General features: G+C 39.9%; 1 protein-coding gene across 2 annotated transcripts in view; it reads left to right on the top strand.

Annotated features, from left to right (window-relative positions):
* The window catches only part of RELN (reelin), a 499,645-nt gene extending 481,178 nt beyond the window's left edge, over positions 1-18,467 (top strand). The window contains exons 58-66 of one of the 2 annotated variants that reach the window (XM_073898696.1): positions 43-116; positions 886-1,047; positions 1,764-1,921; positions 4,577-4,796; positions 6,828-7,025; positions 7,647-7,745; positions 8,355-8,438; positions 12,043-12,178; positions 17,362-18,467. In XM_073898696.1, coding sequence (XP_073754797.1) covers positions 43-116; positions 886-1,047; positions 1,764-1,921; positions 4,577-4,796; positions 6,828-7,025; positions 7,647-7,745; positions 8,355-8,438; positions 12,043-12,172 — 1,125 coding nt within the window. In that variant the 3' untranslated portion in view covers positions 12,173-12,178; positions 17,362-18,467. The remainder of the gene's footprint in view (positions 1-42; positions 117-885; positions 1,048-1,763; positions 1,922-4,576; positions 4,797-6,827; positions 7,026-7,646; positions 7,746-8,354; positions 8,439-12,042; positions 12,179-17,361) is intronic. The other variant, XM_025873239.2, reaches the window with a different exon arrangement.

Consider the following 18,467-nt stretch of genomic DNA (forward strand, 5'->3'; position numbering starts at 1 on the left):
TTAATCTTCCCAATACATATTTGTTGTTTATGTTTGTTTTAGATTGTGGTGGGTTGTGAAGCCACTTCTTGTGGTGACCTTCATTCCGTAATGTTGGAGTATACTAAGGATGCAAGGTTTGTGAAATAATTTACATTCCTCCAAACTTGACTACAACTTCAAATGGTTGTCTGTTTTTAAAGCAACTACAGAAAAGCAACCTTTTACACTAAAAGTATAGTTTATGTTTATTTCACATGTATTGATTTCATTTATATAAAATTTACACGTATGTCTTATTTTCAGATTTTTCCTTCAAACCAAGAAAAATAATTTTTCATACTAGGCTGGCTGTAAGCCAACAAACTTTTTTTCTTCTAAAATAAGTAAGATACTACGTTTGTGCTCAAAGTAGAATTCTCTTTTACTCATGTTGCTCATTTTTAACCAACCTTAATGAGAATTTAAATCAATAAAAGATCTAAATATGCTTCAGCCAGAGTCACATGTCCCTACTTTATTCGGAGCCCTGTCTCCCACCACCACTTTTGAAAATGAATTATGGGGAGTTAAGTTGGGTAAACAGAGAATTTTGACAATCAACTCCAGGTATATTTCTGGTAATAATTTCAGTGGGAGGAAGCCATTAGAATGCAGCAGCATGCATGCTATTATTTTATTCTATTATCTGTGAATATATCCTTGTGCTTGTAAAGAGTTAGATATATCTTGTGTGAAATTATTTTAAATTTTTCTTTTAATTGTCTGTATAAATATATACAGGAAATGGAAAACTTATGTAAAAATACCTCGATGTAACCCAACCCCACAGTGGTATGTTGTCATTAGTCAGGTCATCTATTTCTCTTAAAGAGTTGTCTACCATAACCTCTGTGGTTTCTGCAGGTCTGATTCCTGGCAGCTCGTTCAGACCCAGTGCCTTCCTTCCTCTTCAAACAGCATCGGCTGCTCCCCCTTCCAGTTCCACGAAGCCACCATCTACAATGCTGTCAACAGCTCAAGCTGGAAGAGGATCACCATTCAGCTGCCTGACCATGTCTCCTCCAGGTAAATTGCATACTAAGGTAAACTTGGTGGGATTATCTGGCAATCTCTACAGAGCTCATGCGGTGAGATTCCATTACAGCTGTAGTACCCTCTCCACCCATGTCCCCAAATAGCAATGGCATGTCCCAAGAAGAAATAGGAAGACATGGTATCTTTTCTATAAATGCTAGAGAGCTCAAACCTGCTTTGGATGAAATATCACAGCACATGCCAAGCTCAGTCACAGGCCCCAAATCACAGACACTCAAAGACCTGGAGTTGGCACCATATCTGCTCCAGTGTTCTGTGATTCCCAAAGGCTGCAATGCTCATCCCATATACAGATACCCTCTGGGGTGTGCAGGGCTGGTCGGGTTACACGAAGCCACAGGATAAACATAATAGAGTGCAATCTTCCTAGAGCAACATTCACTTTACTCAAAGATTTGGAAAATGATATACCTCAATAAGAAAAGTGGACACAAATTTATTATGGAATAGAATAGGAAATTCACATCAAACTCTCAGGGAAGGTACAAGCTTCCAGATTGGCACTTTGGGAGATATCCCCAGAGTCTGAGGGGTACAAGTTCATTCACCTTGACTTGGATGCTTCAAGGAGAAGCCTGGGGAAGTCCTTTTCTCAGAAATAGTTCCCATTCCCAGGGCTGGAGGCGGGACACAGCCACGGGAAGTAACAGCCTACTGAATCCCTTCTGCTCTCTCTGGACTTTCAGTGCGACACAGTTCCGCTGGATCCAGAAGGGGGAAGAAACAGAGAAGCAAAGCTGGGCAATTGACCACGTGTACATCGGAGAGGCTTGCCCCAAGCTCTGCAGTGGACATGGATACTGCACCACTGGCGCCGTCTGCATCTGTGATGAAAGTTTCCAAGGTCTGAATCCCAGACTGTCACTTTTAATACGGAAGACCATGAGGTTCTCCTCACTTCAACACGTATACAAAGGCCACTGGGAGGGGCACCTGGGTGGCTCAGTTGGTTAAGCGTCTGCCTTCAGCTCAGGTCATGATCCCAGGGTCCTGGGGTCGAGCCCCACATTGGGCTCCCTGCTCAGCGGAGAGCTTGCTTCTCCCTCTCCCCCTCCCCCTGCTTGTGCTCTCACTGTCAAATAAATAAATAAAATCTTTAAAGCAATTTTTTTTAAAAGGCCACTAGGAAGGAAAGAAAAACTCCATCCCTGAGGGATTTGGAATAGATGACACACTCTTTGTACAGAGTTATTTATCTTTGGAATGAAATATCAAGGATAATTTTCTGCCATATTCCTTGAAGTATTTTTTTAAATGCAGAATTCTGGGGTGCCTGCCTGGGTGGCTCAGTCGGTGAGGCGGCCAACTCTTAATTTTGGCTCAGGTCATGATCTCAGGGTCCTGAGAACAAGCCCCACATCAGGCTCCACACTGCACATGGAGCCTGCTTAAGATTCTCTCTCACTGCCCCTTCCCCTGCTCATGCACTAAATAAAAATATAAATAAATAAAATAATTTTAAAAATTAAATAAAATACAGAATTCTATAGCACTTCACATTCCCCATCCTCCATATAATTCCCTGCCCCAACCACTACCCCCAACACTTTATTTTTGCTTCTGGCCCTCTCTCCTTCCGGGCTTAGCTGCCCATCCCTGGATACTTTGCCAACATTCCTTCTTTCTCCGTCTCTCCAATAGCAGCTGCCCCTGTCCTCCCAAGATGTAGCTGACGATTCAAGATATTCTGTTTTCCAGGTCACTCTCTCTCTCTCTCTCTCTCTCTCTCTCTCTCACATACACACACACACACACACACACACAACTCAAAAAAAAATACATTTTTACTGCTTGGGCTTCTAGAAGCTGAATACATGATTTGGGACCGAGTATGTACTCAACTCCTGACATCAGAGGAAATTGCTCCCTTGGCCTGAGAGAAGGCCTGCAGCCTGCTTTCCTTTGATGCAGGGTTTCGAACAGGTTTCTGTTGTTACAAAGTCTGCATAATCACCATTATATCCTCAGAGCCTAATACTTGGCATATAGCAATGCCCAGTGAATCCTTTTTGAATTAATTCTTACATTGCCTTGTACTTTACTATTTACACAGTGTCCCCCAATTTATCCAGCAGAGTCATTAAGAACTTATGATACCCCATAAGTTAGCTGTGGTTAATATAATTATTCCCACTTTACAGGTAAAGAAACTGAGACTCCGGGAACTTATGTGACTTGCCTAAGATGACACAGCTAGTCAGTATCAGAGAGAAGACCATTTACCCAGTTGTTCTTTCCAGTCAACCTTGCTGTGTCTCGTAACCGAGGATTTATCCAAAGAGGAGCAGAATTATACAACTTCCCTACGGGGAAGTTTTTACAATGTAAAAATCCATAGATTTGACTTCGGGAGTAGAATATATTTAGATTTCTTGGTTGATGCTATTTCCTGGCCTCCAAATGAAATGAGTATGATTAATGTAGATGGCTGCACATCTCTCATGTCAGAAATTACTTAGCCGTGATCTCTTTCTTCTTGTCCCATTACCGCTGAGACCAGCTGGTTCTGTCCATGTATTAGCTGGAGAACTTGAACTTGAGGCAAATGAACAAATCAGATGTCTCACAAGGAGTCCCAGATGCCTGGAATTTGCCCTCTCCCTTGCTCCAACAGATCTATGACCTTTTGATTTGGAACTATTGTAGATATTTAGGCAAGTTGTGCTGTTCAAATCAAGGGCAAATGCAAACACATACACATATGCTAATTTTATGTCTTAAATGCCCATATTTCAGCTCAGTGGTCTCATTCTTCCAGCCTATTCACTATTCATTTATTTATATGACCTTGTTATTGCATATCTTATAGGTGCTAAGTATTGCATAAGGTACTATAATCCAACAATGAATAAAATGCAGACTCTGCCCCCAAACTCAAGTATAGAGCTGGAAGAACCAGAACATGACTTATCCTATTTTCTTTTTTCTATTTTTCTTTTTTAGATTTTATTTATTTATTTGACAGAGAGAGAGAGAGCATGAGCAGGGGGAGGGGCAGAGGGAGAAGCAGGCTCCCTGAGGAGTGGGGAGCCTGATGCGGGGCTCGATCCCAGGACCCCGGGATCATGACCGGAGCCAAAGGCAGTCGCTTAACCAACTGAGCCACCCAGGTGCCCCTTATCCTATTTTCTGCTGCAAAAGCATGCTGGGGAGAAAGAAATTAGGTTGGTTTCTAATGCCAGCATGAGAGCTCTCCACCAAGACCCATCATTGATGAACATGTAGGCCCAGCCAGATGCTGGGTATTTACACAATCGATTCACGTGAGCACTAGGTACATTAGCACCTACATAATGTAGCACCCATAGTGGGATTTTTTTCAAGAACACAAGCCAATAATTGCTCCAGTACAAAAGAAACATTTATTTCTGGGAGTCTGTATCTGCTTGGTATGTTGTTCTTACGGTAACAAGAACGGACTAAGCCTAAGATTGAATCCTTCATCTTTAATGTTTCTGCTGCTTCTCGCTAACTTTTGCAATTATTCCCTTCCTTCTAGGTGACGATTGCTCTGTTTTCAGTCATGATCTTCCCAGTTATATCAAAGATAATTTCGAGTCAGCAAGAGTCACTGAAGCAAACTGGGAGACCATTCAAGGTGGGGTGATAGGAAGTGGCTGCGGGCAGCTGACGCCCTACGCCCATGGAGACTCACTCTATTTTAATGGCTGTCAGATAAGGCAGGCGGCCACCAAGCCTCTGGATCTCACTCGAGCAAGGTAACCAAACTTCCGTGTTGTAGTTCAGACACAGAACTGGCCACAAGACTGGTCACTTCCCGCTGTCTATTAAATATAAGTGTGAACGTCACGGCATGGGTGTTGCAAAGCCGTGGAGACCTAAATGTCACTTGAATTTGGTAGGAGGAAGCAATGTATGGTTTCACAACTCAGAATTATGCTTTGCTTCAATTTATTGTAGAATTACCTTGTTTTTCTTTACATACACTGGCTGAGTGGTGGTGACATAGGCATAAGCCAGGAGAAATGGTCAAATATAAAAAACTGATAAGTCAGTCAAATCAACATGTTGTATACCTTAAACCTACACAGTGTTTTATGTCAATTATGTCTCAATAAAGTTTAAAAAAAGTAATGAAAAAAATTTAAGTTGGCTGTAGATAACATATATAGATAATTTCAGGTTGATTATTTGCAAGTATGTAAATATAAATGTATATCTGAAGTAAATTTGTAGTCAGGCAAACATATATACCTATATTTACTATATGCAGTTACAATAAACAGAAATGGAGGATCAGTGAATGGATGGGAACTTTAAAAATCACATGTTCTTGGAGCTGGTTATTAATGCAGAGTAGAGTGGACAGAGACTGCAAATCGACCAGGGAAGTGACAGAGAAAAAGAGACCCCAGGAAGGTTGGATTTCCTTCCCCACCTGCTCATTCCCAACTCTGCCACCTCTTTTGTCTGGGTAATTCAAAAATAAGATTCCAAGGCTTTATGAAGATTGCAAAGTACTGGACTAGAGTATCCACTGACTGTTGCAAAGTGTTCTGGAGCTACAAGGATTTTGAGAATTAGATGCTTGGTTAAATAAAAATGTAGACGTTTACTTAAGACTTTTGACTTTAGAAAATATTAGTAATGTATTTTCAGAGGCAGAAAGGCAAGTTTAGGGTCTTTTGGTATGATAAACAAATGAAAATACAATGAAGTCCTGTGTGATAACTACGGAGGTGCCAAAAGTTATGTTCACCCATCCCGTGTTTTCCTGCCAGAAAGATGGACTTAATCTGGGACAGCCTGATGTTTCCCTTGACCCCATATACAGCTGCAAGTAGCTGCTGCTTAATGAACAATTGCACGCCATGTTGTGCAAGCAAGTTTGTTTTAATTTATGCGTTCACAAGTGTTAAGTCTATTGCCTCATTGTCACCAGGTCCCGTAAATGGCACTACTCTACTAATCACCAGGACTCTTATGAGGGTAGATTTCCTATGTTTAAAAACTGTATCTTCTGGGGCACCTGGGTGGCTCAGTCATTAAGCGTCTGCCTTCGGCTCAGGTCATGATCCTGGGGTCCTGGGATTGAGTCCCACATCAGGCTCCCTGCTCAGCGGGAAGCCTGCTTCTCCCTCTCCCACTCCCCCTGCTTGTGTTCCTGCTCTCGCTGTCTCTCTGTCAAATAAATAAATAAAATCTAAAAAAACAAAACAAAACTGTATCTTCTAAGGGCAAGGATGACCATGAGGAGCAAAATGACACTTGAAACAGATTAACAGACACGGTCCAGAGCCTGCATGTCCAACTCAGTTTTCCCTCCGCTATGATCTCCAAACATACTCTCCTAAAATAGACATGATGATCTATCCTTGTGCAGATGCTGTTCAGCTTGGAGCTATGGGGGGGCGGGGGGGAGGATGTAGTATAAATATCCTGGTTTTATTCCTGGTCCTCTCTATGTCCTCATGCTTATTTGGCCCACATTACCTTCCAGAGAATAGAAGGTATTTGGGGCAAAATACTCTAAGACAAGAAGATCACAGGCCTTTTGAAAGTCAAAATTGTTTTCTTGGTGTAGAAAACCCACCTTCTGAGATGATTTCTCATTGGTAGGAGGTAAAGGTTAATATAAATACATTTTTTTATTAACACGCCTTAGTCCTAGGACTGGATGCTTCCATTTCTACTCTATGACCTCAGAAATTCGCAAAGGTTAAAAAGAAAAAAATTAGAAAGTATAACTCTTCTACTACTCCCTGACGCGCGTTTCCCTGTGTTTTCAGCAAAATCATGTTTGTTTTGCAAATTGGGAGCAGTGCGCAGACGGACAGCTGCAACAGTGACGTGAGCGGCCCGCGCGCCGCCGACAAAGCCGTGCTGCTTCAGTACAGCGTCAACGGCGGCATCAGCTGGCACGTGATCGCGCAGCACCAGCCCAAGGACTTCACGCAGGCCCAGAGGGTGTCCTACAACGTCCCCCTGTAAGTGGCCCGATCCCTGGGGATCACCGAGATTGAGCTCCTGCGCCAACACCGCCACGGTGGGTGGCGGCGGAACCGAGATGCACCCAGAGCTCCAGAGTTGGGTTGCTGTTTCCCGTGAGGCCGGGAGGAGGCGCACGAGGGAAGAGAGCGTGACCGCTGAACGCAGGGGGCGCTTTTTGCCTGTTTCCCTTTCTCTGACGGGTATTTCTAGTCCTTTAGAGAAGAACATTTTTTAATTTTCGGGGTGCACTCCTTTGAAAGTTTTCTGAGGCTAGGCAACGGTGTCCCTTTGGTTCGGCACCGTACCCCCAATTCTAGCACAGCGCCTGTCACACAGAAGGCATGGCCCGTACGTGGACCGAATTCGGTGCTCTTCCTTCCTTCCAGCTGCTTCCGGAGCCCGGGGAGGTAGGGAGGGAGAGGGAAACGGACTACAAGTCCTGGAGTCGCCCCTAAAATTTAATGCTGCTCAGAAGAGTGCCGTGACCTAAGCAAATCCGAATTCCGTAGCCTCAGTCGTGTTGATTTAGACTGGCCTGCCGTCTTTGAGGTCTGGAAATGGCATACCAGGAAGTTTTGTCTTCCAGCTCCTAACCTCTTTGTCCTTCTGTGACCCAGGGAGGCACGGATGAAAGGAGTTTTATTGCGCTGGTGGCAACCTCGCCACAACGGAACAGGTCATGATCAATGGGCTTTGGACCATGTGGAGGTCGTCCTGTGAGTATCTGATACATTGCATCCCATGTCCATTTCGGGAAGGTTTGAAATTCTTTTGCTATGGCATGCTCCTTAATTCAGTAACAACCGTTCCTGATGAGAAGCCCTCGCGAGACTTTGGCCTACGCCCTTCGGCAACTGCAATCTGTAGCTCGAGTCAGCCTGAAGTAGCAAAGTCCCCAAAGCAATTTAATATGCTTAGAAAACTTCAATAAGCAAAAGACGTATCTGCGGATTTGACCATATTAGTGAAATTGGGTAACACAAAAGTCTCGAGGTAAATGGGAAACAATGTCTTTGCCGCATCTGGGTTGCCTTATGAGATGGCATGACATCCTGAAGAGAGAAGGGGTCTATTTCTAGCTAAGGCGCCCAGTTACAAACACCTGTCTGAGCCACAGATGCCCAAGGCATTCTTCCGTGCAATGACGCAATGGCCACTGGAGCGAGGAATTTGTGGTTTCAGATCCCCCCTGACCAACCCCAGCACCGAGCACGTGGAGGGTGTTCCCCCGTGGTTTCTCCCGTATAATAAAGTTGGCACTGCTCTCACCTAGCCGGGTTGACTGTTCCGCAGAGAGATGACTTGCTTTTTCTCTAACGATCTAGTTCCTGTAGAACTGGAATGCTTATGTCTCGACGGGTTCGGACTGATGGCTCCAAGTGGTTGGCAAGGAGAGGCGAATCTTCTCGGTAGATAGGTTCAAATGTTCATTCTGTTTACCAAACCGAAAATGAAATCAGTCCTTTGGCTGATTTCAGTCATTTTGAAAGCAAATTTAAATGATTGATTTGTAGGCAAACTACCAGATTTGTTTTCTTTCAATCATAGCCATGAGCTGAATTTTTCAGTCTTGAGTTAGCCCTCGTCTTAGTTTTCACTGAGGCACCTGCTTGCATGGCATCCATATCAACCCCCAAATCCAAGAGCAACCTGGTCCCTACACAAGCCCCCACTGTGCGCTCTGCTGCTTTGGACAACTTGCTGGGCTCTGCCTCCACAAGACAAAGTTGAAGTTTAAAAACAGTCCAAACTCATTTGGATCTATACATGAGGCTGATGTTTTACTTAGATGTTGACTTCCTCAGAACACATTCTTCCAGGAGAATAGAATATAACCTGGGCTCTAAAATGAATACAGATATGTAGCAAGGCCAGAGATATGTCCAAATAGACCAAAAACCAACCCTACAACCTTTCTGCCCTAACTACTCTCCTTTCAGAGCAGCACTTCTCAATCTGACTGAACATCAGAATCACTTAGGAGCTTTTGGAAGAAGCGTCCCTACAGATGATTTGATTTTAAATTGATCTGCAGTGGGAGCTGAGCATCAGTCTTTTTTAAAAGCACCTCGGGTGATTCTAATAAGCTGATTGAGAATCAGATTTAGAGTCAATAAACACTTTTTATCTTTCAAGTCTCTTGCCAAGTCAGTTTACGTTAATGGGGCTTCCTGTGCCTGACAAAGCCTTACCAACTCCTATGGAAACTTCAAAACCTGACAGTCCTCAAAAGAAGGCAGCTAATACTGCCCTGGGGTAGACGTATCATATGTGTGAGTAGCTATTTCTTCTCCTGCCACCCAGCCAAGCAATTTCAGTTATTGGTTTCAGATTTCAGAGGCTTATCATCACCATAATACCCGCCCTTAGACAAAATTAAAGAGCAGGTGGGCTCAGCCATGCAAATATCCTCCCCTGGTATGAAACAGCCCCTTTGCAACTTTGAAGCAGAACTCTGTTCTTCGTTCCCTATCCTGGAATGCCTGGTGTTGATACTAATTTTTAGAAGCAGCCACCAGCATCATGATATTACTGTAAGAGTCAAGTTCAGATTCTCTGGAATCTATCATATCAGTCATACCTGTTGTTTCCAGTATTTTTCTGGAGAAATAATCTGTATTTGTAAAGACTTCACTTTGATTCCATCTCCAGAATTTTAGTACTTTCAAGAATTTTTCACGTACCAGGCACCTGTCTGCTCTTACCTTGCATGGTTCTCTCGGATTTTCAGGGCACTAAAACATTTTGCATGAGGAGTGAGCATTCGCCACACATGAATAGTTTCAGTGAATAATTTAAAAATTATAGCTTCACACATATCACCGTATAATTTTATTTTTATATATTACACAGGTAATTTTAAAAGCAAATGCTATCTCTTTAATGACGTTTTAAAAATTTGTTAAAATTAAAGGAGTCACTTGGTTTTCTTTCCTTTTCTTTTAATACCAATACAGAGAAAGTATATTTTCAGAACTATCTTTTTGATATTTTGCTCTTGTCTTAGGATTTAACATTTCTATACCACTGTACCCTTTCAAAGTACTTCTTTTCAGAAGAGTCAAAAGTTTTAAGGCATTTACTAATTAATATGCCCTTGATAGCTCTACAGATTAATTACTTTAAGTTATTCATTTGATAAGCTTAAAGTTCCAGAGGATTCAGAAAAATAATTTTCCAGAGTATCTTTCAACCAAATGAGGTGCAGAGAAGCTATCCAAGGCTAATTTCATGATTCACAAATAGTGCTAATTTTAATTTTGCTACAGTGAATGTGTATTTAGAAATAGAGAGATAGAATTCTCCCATATATCCCTAAGAATTCAAAATATCCTCAAATTCACTATACTTTTATATGATAACATTTAGTTATATAAACTAGTATGGCTAACTCCTCAAGTGTGGACGGGAGAGGAGACTGGGATGCAAATCTAAAGAGATACAAGCCCTGCCTAACTGATTACTGCAAAGAGGGCTGCTAATATGTTTTTGCAACTAATGGTTGGAAAACCATTACATTTCTAGAATGTATTTTCTTTTCTGAATGCAGACTGGCCTAATCTAGCTTTATTACCATAGTTTTGCTTCTGTGCATGTGCACTAAGGACACATGCTAAAAATCCCTAGAAAGAAAAATTGTGGTCATGCATGGTATCTTGAGTTTAACCTCACTACTGCCCATATTAACTAAGAAGAGAAAAGAGTTTGATGAGAACAAATTCAGCACTTTTGAAAAATATTCCAAGGCTTAAGGAATGCATCCTAAATTGACAACATACATAATAAATGTGTAATCTCATGGCTTAATTCTAACATGCTCCATGTGGAAGGATTTGCATTTCATAAATATGGATGTACAGAGTGACAGGCCCCACACCATAAAGATAAAAAGCACCATTTATCATTTAACAAGCAAAGTTACTTATGCTTTGTGCTTGTTTGAGAGTGAAATCTTTTCGTTCTCATGATGTTTTTCAATATAACCTGCCCATGAAAAGCACTTCAGGATGATTGGCCCCTGCTATTCTGGCATAAAACAGATGGACTGAATTGACAGATCACTTTTTTTCCAGCCTCACTAGCTTACCAAAAGGCCTTATTCTGTAAAGTCTGAACAATGTAGCATAACACAGTCACTGACAATCATGTCAGAAACCTAATTTCTCTGAATTCATTTGCTAGCATAGAACGTTTTTCAGTAAATGTTTGTGAACACGCTTGGGCAGACCCCTCACAAGATCCATGCTGGTGGGGTTCTTCTTAGGATAAAGGAAAATTATTGGCCTTAATCTTTTCTCTTGGGCACTCATCCTTCTACCCTAAGAATCTCCCGCACCCAACTATGCATTTCATTCACACATCACATTTTTTTGTGTACGTGTTTAAGTCACAACCTGTCATGTGGATAATGAAGTGGGCCAATTTTTGCATGTGTACCTTGAAAGCAAATTGCTCAGTAAAGAGCCTTTGTAAATTGATTTACTAAGAAGTGAATCTTTACCACATTTACTGGGAATGAAAACCAGTATGTTGCTAACTATGGTCTTAAACGCATCTATCAGATTTTAATAATATGAGTACCATCATGACCATCCCCTCATGCTATTCATTATCAAAATACTGTCATTTTTGGCACAAATGATTTATGGAAACGAGCATAGTACATTTGTTGCAAAGCATATTTATCCTTTATTAATTTGACTGTGTTATCTGATGTAGTAGACGTCTGTATTTTTTAAAGCCCATTCCTTAATATATTCAGAAATAAGCATTTTTCTAAAATGTAAATAATTGAAAAAACAGATAGCAAAATTAATGTCAGTTATTAACTACTACTTTCGTATTTATACTTTATACACAACATTTATGCCAAATGTAGTACTAAGCTACATGTACCCTGACATATGGTTATGAGCAAATATTGCATGTTGCATTACATTAAAAAGTCAAATATATGTATATAGTAGGTGTAGAAGAATAAGAAATAACTTCTTTAATTTTTATTTTCAAAAGAGATGAAAAATCCTATATTGCATCTAAACCTGATCAGACTTTTATGACTAATCACAGTGCTGCATGCATTGAAAGGCATTTTTTAACTTGTGTTATATTTCATTATTTGCTGTCATTGGTTTTCCACTAGAGTAAGGTAAGTCCTCTTACTAATCCTGGGTAATTGTTGACCGATGGTTTCATCAGTGTTACCTACATTAACAGAAGTGTTGTCAAAGACCTTTGCAATTAAAAAAAAATTGTGAGAACAAAGTTGTATATGATATTGAGATACACTGGGACATTTGAACCCTATGTCATGTAAACTCAGGGTTCAGCAACCTTGTGGCGATTCTGTAACATATATGCAATGTTAGGCACAACAGAGTGCTAATCAGCATTGCTTCACTGGGTAACAAATTTGACTCTATGCCTGGGACTGTGTTAGGTGCTTTTGAAGTACTCATAGTTTATAAACTTGTTGTGAGGGGAAATTAAAACCAGAAATGTGTGCAAAAGACCTAGGGGCTCTGATTAAATGTAACGTCTTTCAAAAGATCTACTGTGCTGGAGATGCGTGAGGGTAACTTGACTTTTCAGTTTTATTCTAAATTAATAAGTGAATTGGCAGAAGGTAGTGGACTTATTCATAACATTTGTGAGTTCTAGATCCTATTCTTAGGTAAGATTTGCCCTCTTTAATATATAGCTGCATTTGTCCTCTAGTGGAGATACTTTAAGACTTAGGAAAGAAGTTAAAATGATTATCATTTATTAATCATCTGCTTACTATGCTAGAAGTTTCCATTTAGTCCTTACAACTCCCCTGAGGTATACATTACCAGATATTATTCTCCTTACCACTTAACAGAGAAAATAAATATGAAATCTTCAACATTTGTGAGATATATGAGTCTACACTTATTTCTGTGTGGCCTTCCTGAAAATGCATGGTCTTGAAAGTGAAATATCCAGCATCCTCTATGCAGGGGAGTTTCATTGATTAGTTTGAATGGCAGCTTCTCATCTGACCCTCACCAATATTTCTCTGGAAGATGTGACAATCCACTGAATTCTTATTCCTGCATTCATATGAGGTGTTATTTATTGTATCATATGTTTTGGTAATAAATAAATTAATTACAGATCAGTAAAAATACTTACATTTCTATGAGCTCAGATTACTTCTACCAAGTCTCTGTCTTCCCCATTTCCATAAGAACCTATTAAAAATCAATTGAAATTTTTTCATAATAATTAATGACCTAAGATACTGGCTCCAGTGAGGAGTAACAGTTCAGAAGAGCACAGTCATTCTTGAAAATTCTTGCAATATCCGGGGCGCCTGGGTGGCTCAGTCGTTAAGCATCTGCCTTCGGCTCAGGTCATGATCCCAGGGTCCTGGGATTGAGCCCCGCATCGGGCTCCCTGCTCAGCGGGAAGCCTGCTTCTCCCTCTCCCACTCCCCCTGCTTCTCCCTCTCCCACTCCCCCTGCTTCTCCCTCTCCCACTCCCCCTGCTTGTGTTCCCTCTCCCACCGTGTCTCTCTCTGTCAAATAAATAAAATCTTTAAAAAAAAAAAAAAAAGAAAAGAAAATTTTTGCAATATCCGTATTTCCTATGCAGAAGCAGAGAAGCATCTTATATTTCCATATCATCTAAGTCCCTAAACTCACTCAGCGATAGTGAACATTTAAGTCAGCATTGCCAAGATGCCACTGATATTCATTCTCCCTTCGCTCAATGGTTGACAGTAGGAAAATTTAAAAATGGACCAAGTTCAATGCATAGCCAGAGCAAATCGATAGGTCAAATAGTGTAATTGATATGCCTTGGGATGAACATTACCTGCCTTCATTGGACTGATAATAAAAAATTACTTTCCCCTGTAACTGCAGTGGAAAAACAAATCTTAATTCCATCACACCTATTATTATTTTGGTTATAAGGTTATCTATATATCTACATGTATCAGAGACAAAAACAGGCTCCACAAAGAAAAAAAAAAGTAAACATGAGATCTTTCAACTTGTTTAAGAGTGCCCAATCCTGTAAGTTAGACATTTCAGAAGCCACAACATCTGTTTAATGACCACATCAGTTTATTAAATGGCCTAGTAGGCAGACAGCAGTTTGGTATAGCTTTCCACGGTGCTTGATTTTAAAAAAAGCTTATGAACAGGAAAAACCTGCTTCTTTAGATTCCGACCTAACAGACTCCAGAAATATTTATATTTTACATATGAAAGTACTAGTTAGTTTCAAGAATGCTTTGAAAATCTGGCCATTTTGAATGTGACTAGATAAACACAAGGCATCTATAGCAAACATGTGCATCAACATTCTCAGGGATCCAAAGATATGCTGCTGATATTTAAATTTATTCAAAATTAAAGGGTATCCAATGAATCAAAATGCCTTCTAATGAGATTTAAGCTTCCATGCTGGACTGACTGTCAAGGTATTAAAGATCTGCAACCTGTTGATATTTATTTTCTTATAAATAGTAATGGAGAATAATGAGTCAATAGTTCTTTTAGAGAAGGTGCTTTAAAGCCATGAAACATGCACATGAATTTTTGTTAAAAATTGAATGTTCCTTTGTTCCCATATATTGAGGTCACTTTCGTGTCAATCTAGGTTGTATTGGGATAACTAAATATCTTGAGTGTTCTGAGTTTTTTTTCTATGTAAAATATTTTAACTATTTTAAATTCTCTTTGAGTACCTTATATCTTTAAACATGTTTTCAACAGAATAATTTTCATTGCTTTAACCTTGCAATTATTCTTTATAGTTAAAGAGTAATGATTTACAACAGGAATCCAATCAGTAAGTCACCAAAAGTTCAACAGACATGCCTTGACCACCCACGGGTGAGGCAGGAGGCTCAGTTCTGTGGTGTGGGGGTGGGGGGAGGAATGGGGGACAGGCCACTGCCCCAACAAAATACAGTCTCCCTCCAGAGCAGAGGATGAGCACTATGAGGGTTCAGAGTTGGGGGGCAGTCCCTTCAGTGAGCAATATATAAAATGTGATACTTGGGAAAAAAACATAGAAATTTAAGAAGTGGTGTAAGGGGTTGACCAGTGAGACAGATGGAAAAGGCTCAGGGTGCGTTTGAATAGAGCAGTCTGTATGGGAATGTAGTGGAAGAAAGGACTTGACAGAGTAAGATGAAACGTGTAGAGGACTTGAAGTATCTGGCTAAGTTGACTTAGATGTCATGATAGCTCCATGGACTAGAGGATCGTGAGTGGCTTGTTACCAAAGTAAAGCCAACATTTGAGGGAAAGTTTACTGAGACCGGTGTGCCAAATGCACCCTGTGTATGTGGGAAGACACCCACACACATACATACCATTGTGTATTCAGTGATATGTTCTCAGGATCTCATGGTTTCTGTTCAGCAGCGTTTTTTTTTTCATAAGGAGAGAGAATGAGGAGGCTAGTTTAGGGGGCCACTATAATAACATATATATAATCATATAAGGGAAAGGGCTACAAGGTGACCTACCGTGTTGGGAGGAAGATGGCCTAGTGCCAGTCCCAGCATTTTGTGATGAAAGAGGTAACAGGATTCTTCTAACACTTGATTCGTTCAAGACTAATTAGTTAAAGATAAAAGGTCATTGCTCTTCTTTTGTAACCAGGCAGCAATTAGGACTTACAGCTGATAATAAATAGGGGATAAATTCATTTCATCCTTCAACTATGGAATTGAAACCAATGACTTCGTTAATACATGTAACACTGCAACATCACGGGAGGAAGGAGGGCTAGTAAAGCTACTGAAGATAAACCTGATTGTTTTGTGGTTTTCTCTACAGTGTCTTCAGAGTATATTCTAGCTTCCATTCTATAGTTTCCAGCATTTTGCTAAAATAGAAACCTAGAGTAGAAAATTATTAGCACTTCATTTTATTTTATAAAATAGATATCACTGTGAGTCTTTTTATCAGGTTTTCAGTATAGATGCTGTTGCTTTTTGATTAAGCGTGTCTGATGACATTCACTTTATATATTTTCCTTTGAGATATTTTATTATAAATTTTCTAATGATCAAACTATAAAACCCTCATTTTAAAGGTTTTTGTATATTATAAATGTTAGTGTAATATGCTTAAATATAATACCTAGTATAACATACTATGTAAAACAGTACCATTTTACACCTTACCTAGTATATTGATCATTAATAACCTGGAATATGCTGCTTGGTGCAAAATCACCCGTTGCCTCCTCTTTACCCTAACTCACGCTCATGTCATCTTGACCTTCATGGTGGAATCACATCACATGACATCATCCCACTCCAGATACATTTTATGTTTCCATGAAATTAAGGAGGGAAAAATTCTGTGTCCAGACAGCATTGAAGAGACTCAGTGAATTTGAAAAATACTGATAGGCTCACGTTTCAAAACCACGTTTTGATGCCACAGTGAGATATGTTGTCACTCAGGTCAGTGTGTGAAAGGAGTGTGATTCTTTCCAGTGATGTTATAGATAATGATCCTTTTTAAAGTATATTTTCCATACCAAAACTTTTAACAGCTATGTCTACCAATATTGTGCAATTTCCTACAGAAATTTTCGGTACTTTTATCAGCTTCACGTATAGTATGTACGTATGCATGTACGTATGTACTTACGTATATACATACACATACACATACAGTCAATTATACAGTCGATTACACTTTCTTAGTATTTTATGATCTTTTTTCCAGTGGAATGTCTTTTTCATAAGACCATGTTTCTAGACCCCAAATGCTTACTGTTTGTGGAAGGCCATGAGAAAAACTTACTTTATTTTGCCCCTGAGTCTAAGGAAATAGGAAGGTCAAGCTGATTCAGCTAACAACTTCTTTTTTGCTTTTTAAGCTTTAAACGAGAATGTTTGCTAAAGGAATCAAATTATGTTTCCTACTTGTTAAAGATGTGTCTAAATAAGGTAATGGGTACAGCACACACTTCCTCTCAAATGAAATCCACCCCAAGTGTTCAGAAAAAGGTCCAGAATAAAATTCAAAAAGCCAAAACAATTTCAATCCACTTTCACCATGAGTCAAGAGAATTTACCTTTTTTATTTTTTTTCTGGTTTGGAGCTCACTAATGAAAAGAAGGGGATTTCTTCAAGGCCAAAGGCAGTGAATGCAGGTGTCAACCTTTAGTTATTCTGTCCTGGGGTAGCATTGTCAGCAGGACCAACCATGAAAATTTTCAGCCAAATAGCAGGGTAACTTAGAACACAGACTCGATTTTGCTTTCCATGATGGGACTTACATGCTCTCTCTCCTTTGCCTCCCTGCCTCTGTCCTTTCTGATTTTAACAGCACTCGCAAACAAAATTACATGATGAATTTTTCACGACAACATGGGCTCAGGCATTTCTACAACAGAAGACGGAGGTCACTTAGACGATACCCATGAAGAATCACAACTTTTATTTTTCCTTCCAACATGTGATGTGTTGCTTCCCATTCTTTTAAATCACGCACCGCATCTGGTATCAGGAAAATTCTGCGAAGGACTTGGTGACTAACTGAAAGCCCTTCTTACGACCGAGTGCACACCACTTTCCCACACTGTGAACTAATGACAAGTGACTTATTTTCTCATGAGTAAATGTCTTCATGTTGCTGTGTCCGTGAAAATTGTGATCTGTTGTAATATCAGTTACAGTGGCAGTATTGAAAATAAGAAATAGTTTAATGGAAAAAAAAGTTTAAGCACAAAAATTTAAGAGATTTTATGTTTAAAAATGGCATTTAGTACAGAATTTAACATTCTTGGTCACAAAGCTATTTAAGTGGACTGTATTTCAGCTCTGTATCATGTTTTATATGATTAAATTATCATTGTTCCTTTATGTGTTCTCTTCTACAGTATAACACATTGACACTATTTACTTGTTATGTTGCAATATTTTGCTGCTGAATTTCGGGCGACTTATATTCTGCAGAGAATTCATTGAGATACCTACTCAAGAAGATAGTTGTAAAGATATTGTATCTCCTTTAATATACTCCTTAAAATGTATGTTGGTTTAGCGTTGTTTTGTGGATAAGAAAAATGCCTGACCTTGAAATATTTTCTACTTAAAAATTGTGGATGAAAACCCTATCTCCCAAAGGTTCCCAGCTCCTTGTCTAAAGGTTCTTTTAAAGTGTTCTGTGGCTGATTTACTAACAGTAACTGCCATTTCGTGTCTGTGGTAACAGAGTGATTTGTAAAACAGTGGATGTTTTCATTGTGTTCTCTTTGTGGATTGTTTTTCCTGCGGCTCATTCGCATACCTTCTGATGAAGTTGTACCAACACCAGCAACATTATAATGGCCCCGTAGCCCTGAACTCTCTATTAACCTAAGTAAAAGGTTGTACTCTAGGGTGAGCCAAGCTAAAAGCCCATACTTAAATAAAAATTATGTCCATAAGCCA

The sequence above is a fragment of the Callorhinus ursinus genome, unplaced genomic scaffold (assembly GCF_003265705.2).
Source record: "Callorhinus ursinus isolate GAN/ISIS: 27379988/994484 unplaced genomic scaffold, GSC_fseal_2.0 scaffold12, whole genome shotgun sequence".
Classification (NCBI taxonomy): Eukaryota; Metazoa; Chordata; class Mammalia; order Carnivora; family Otariidae; genus Callorhinus; species Callorhinus ursinus.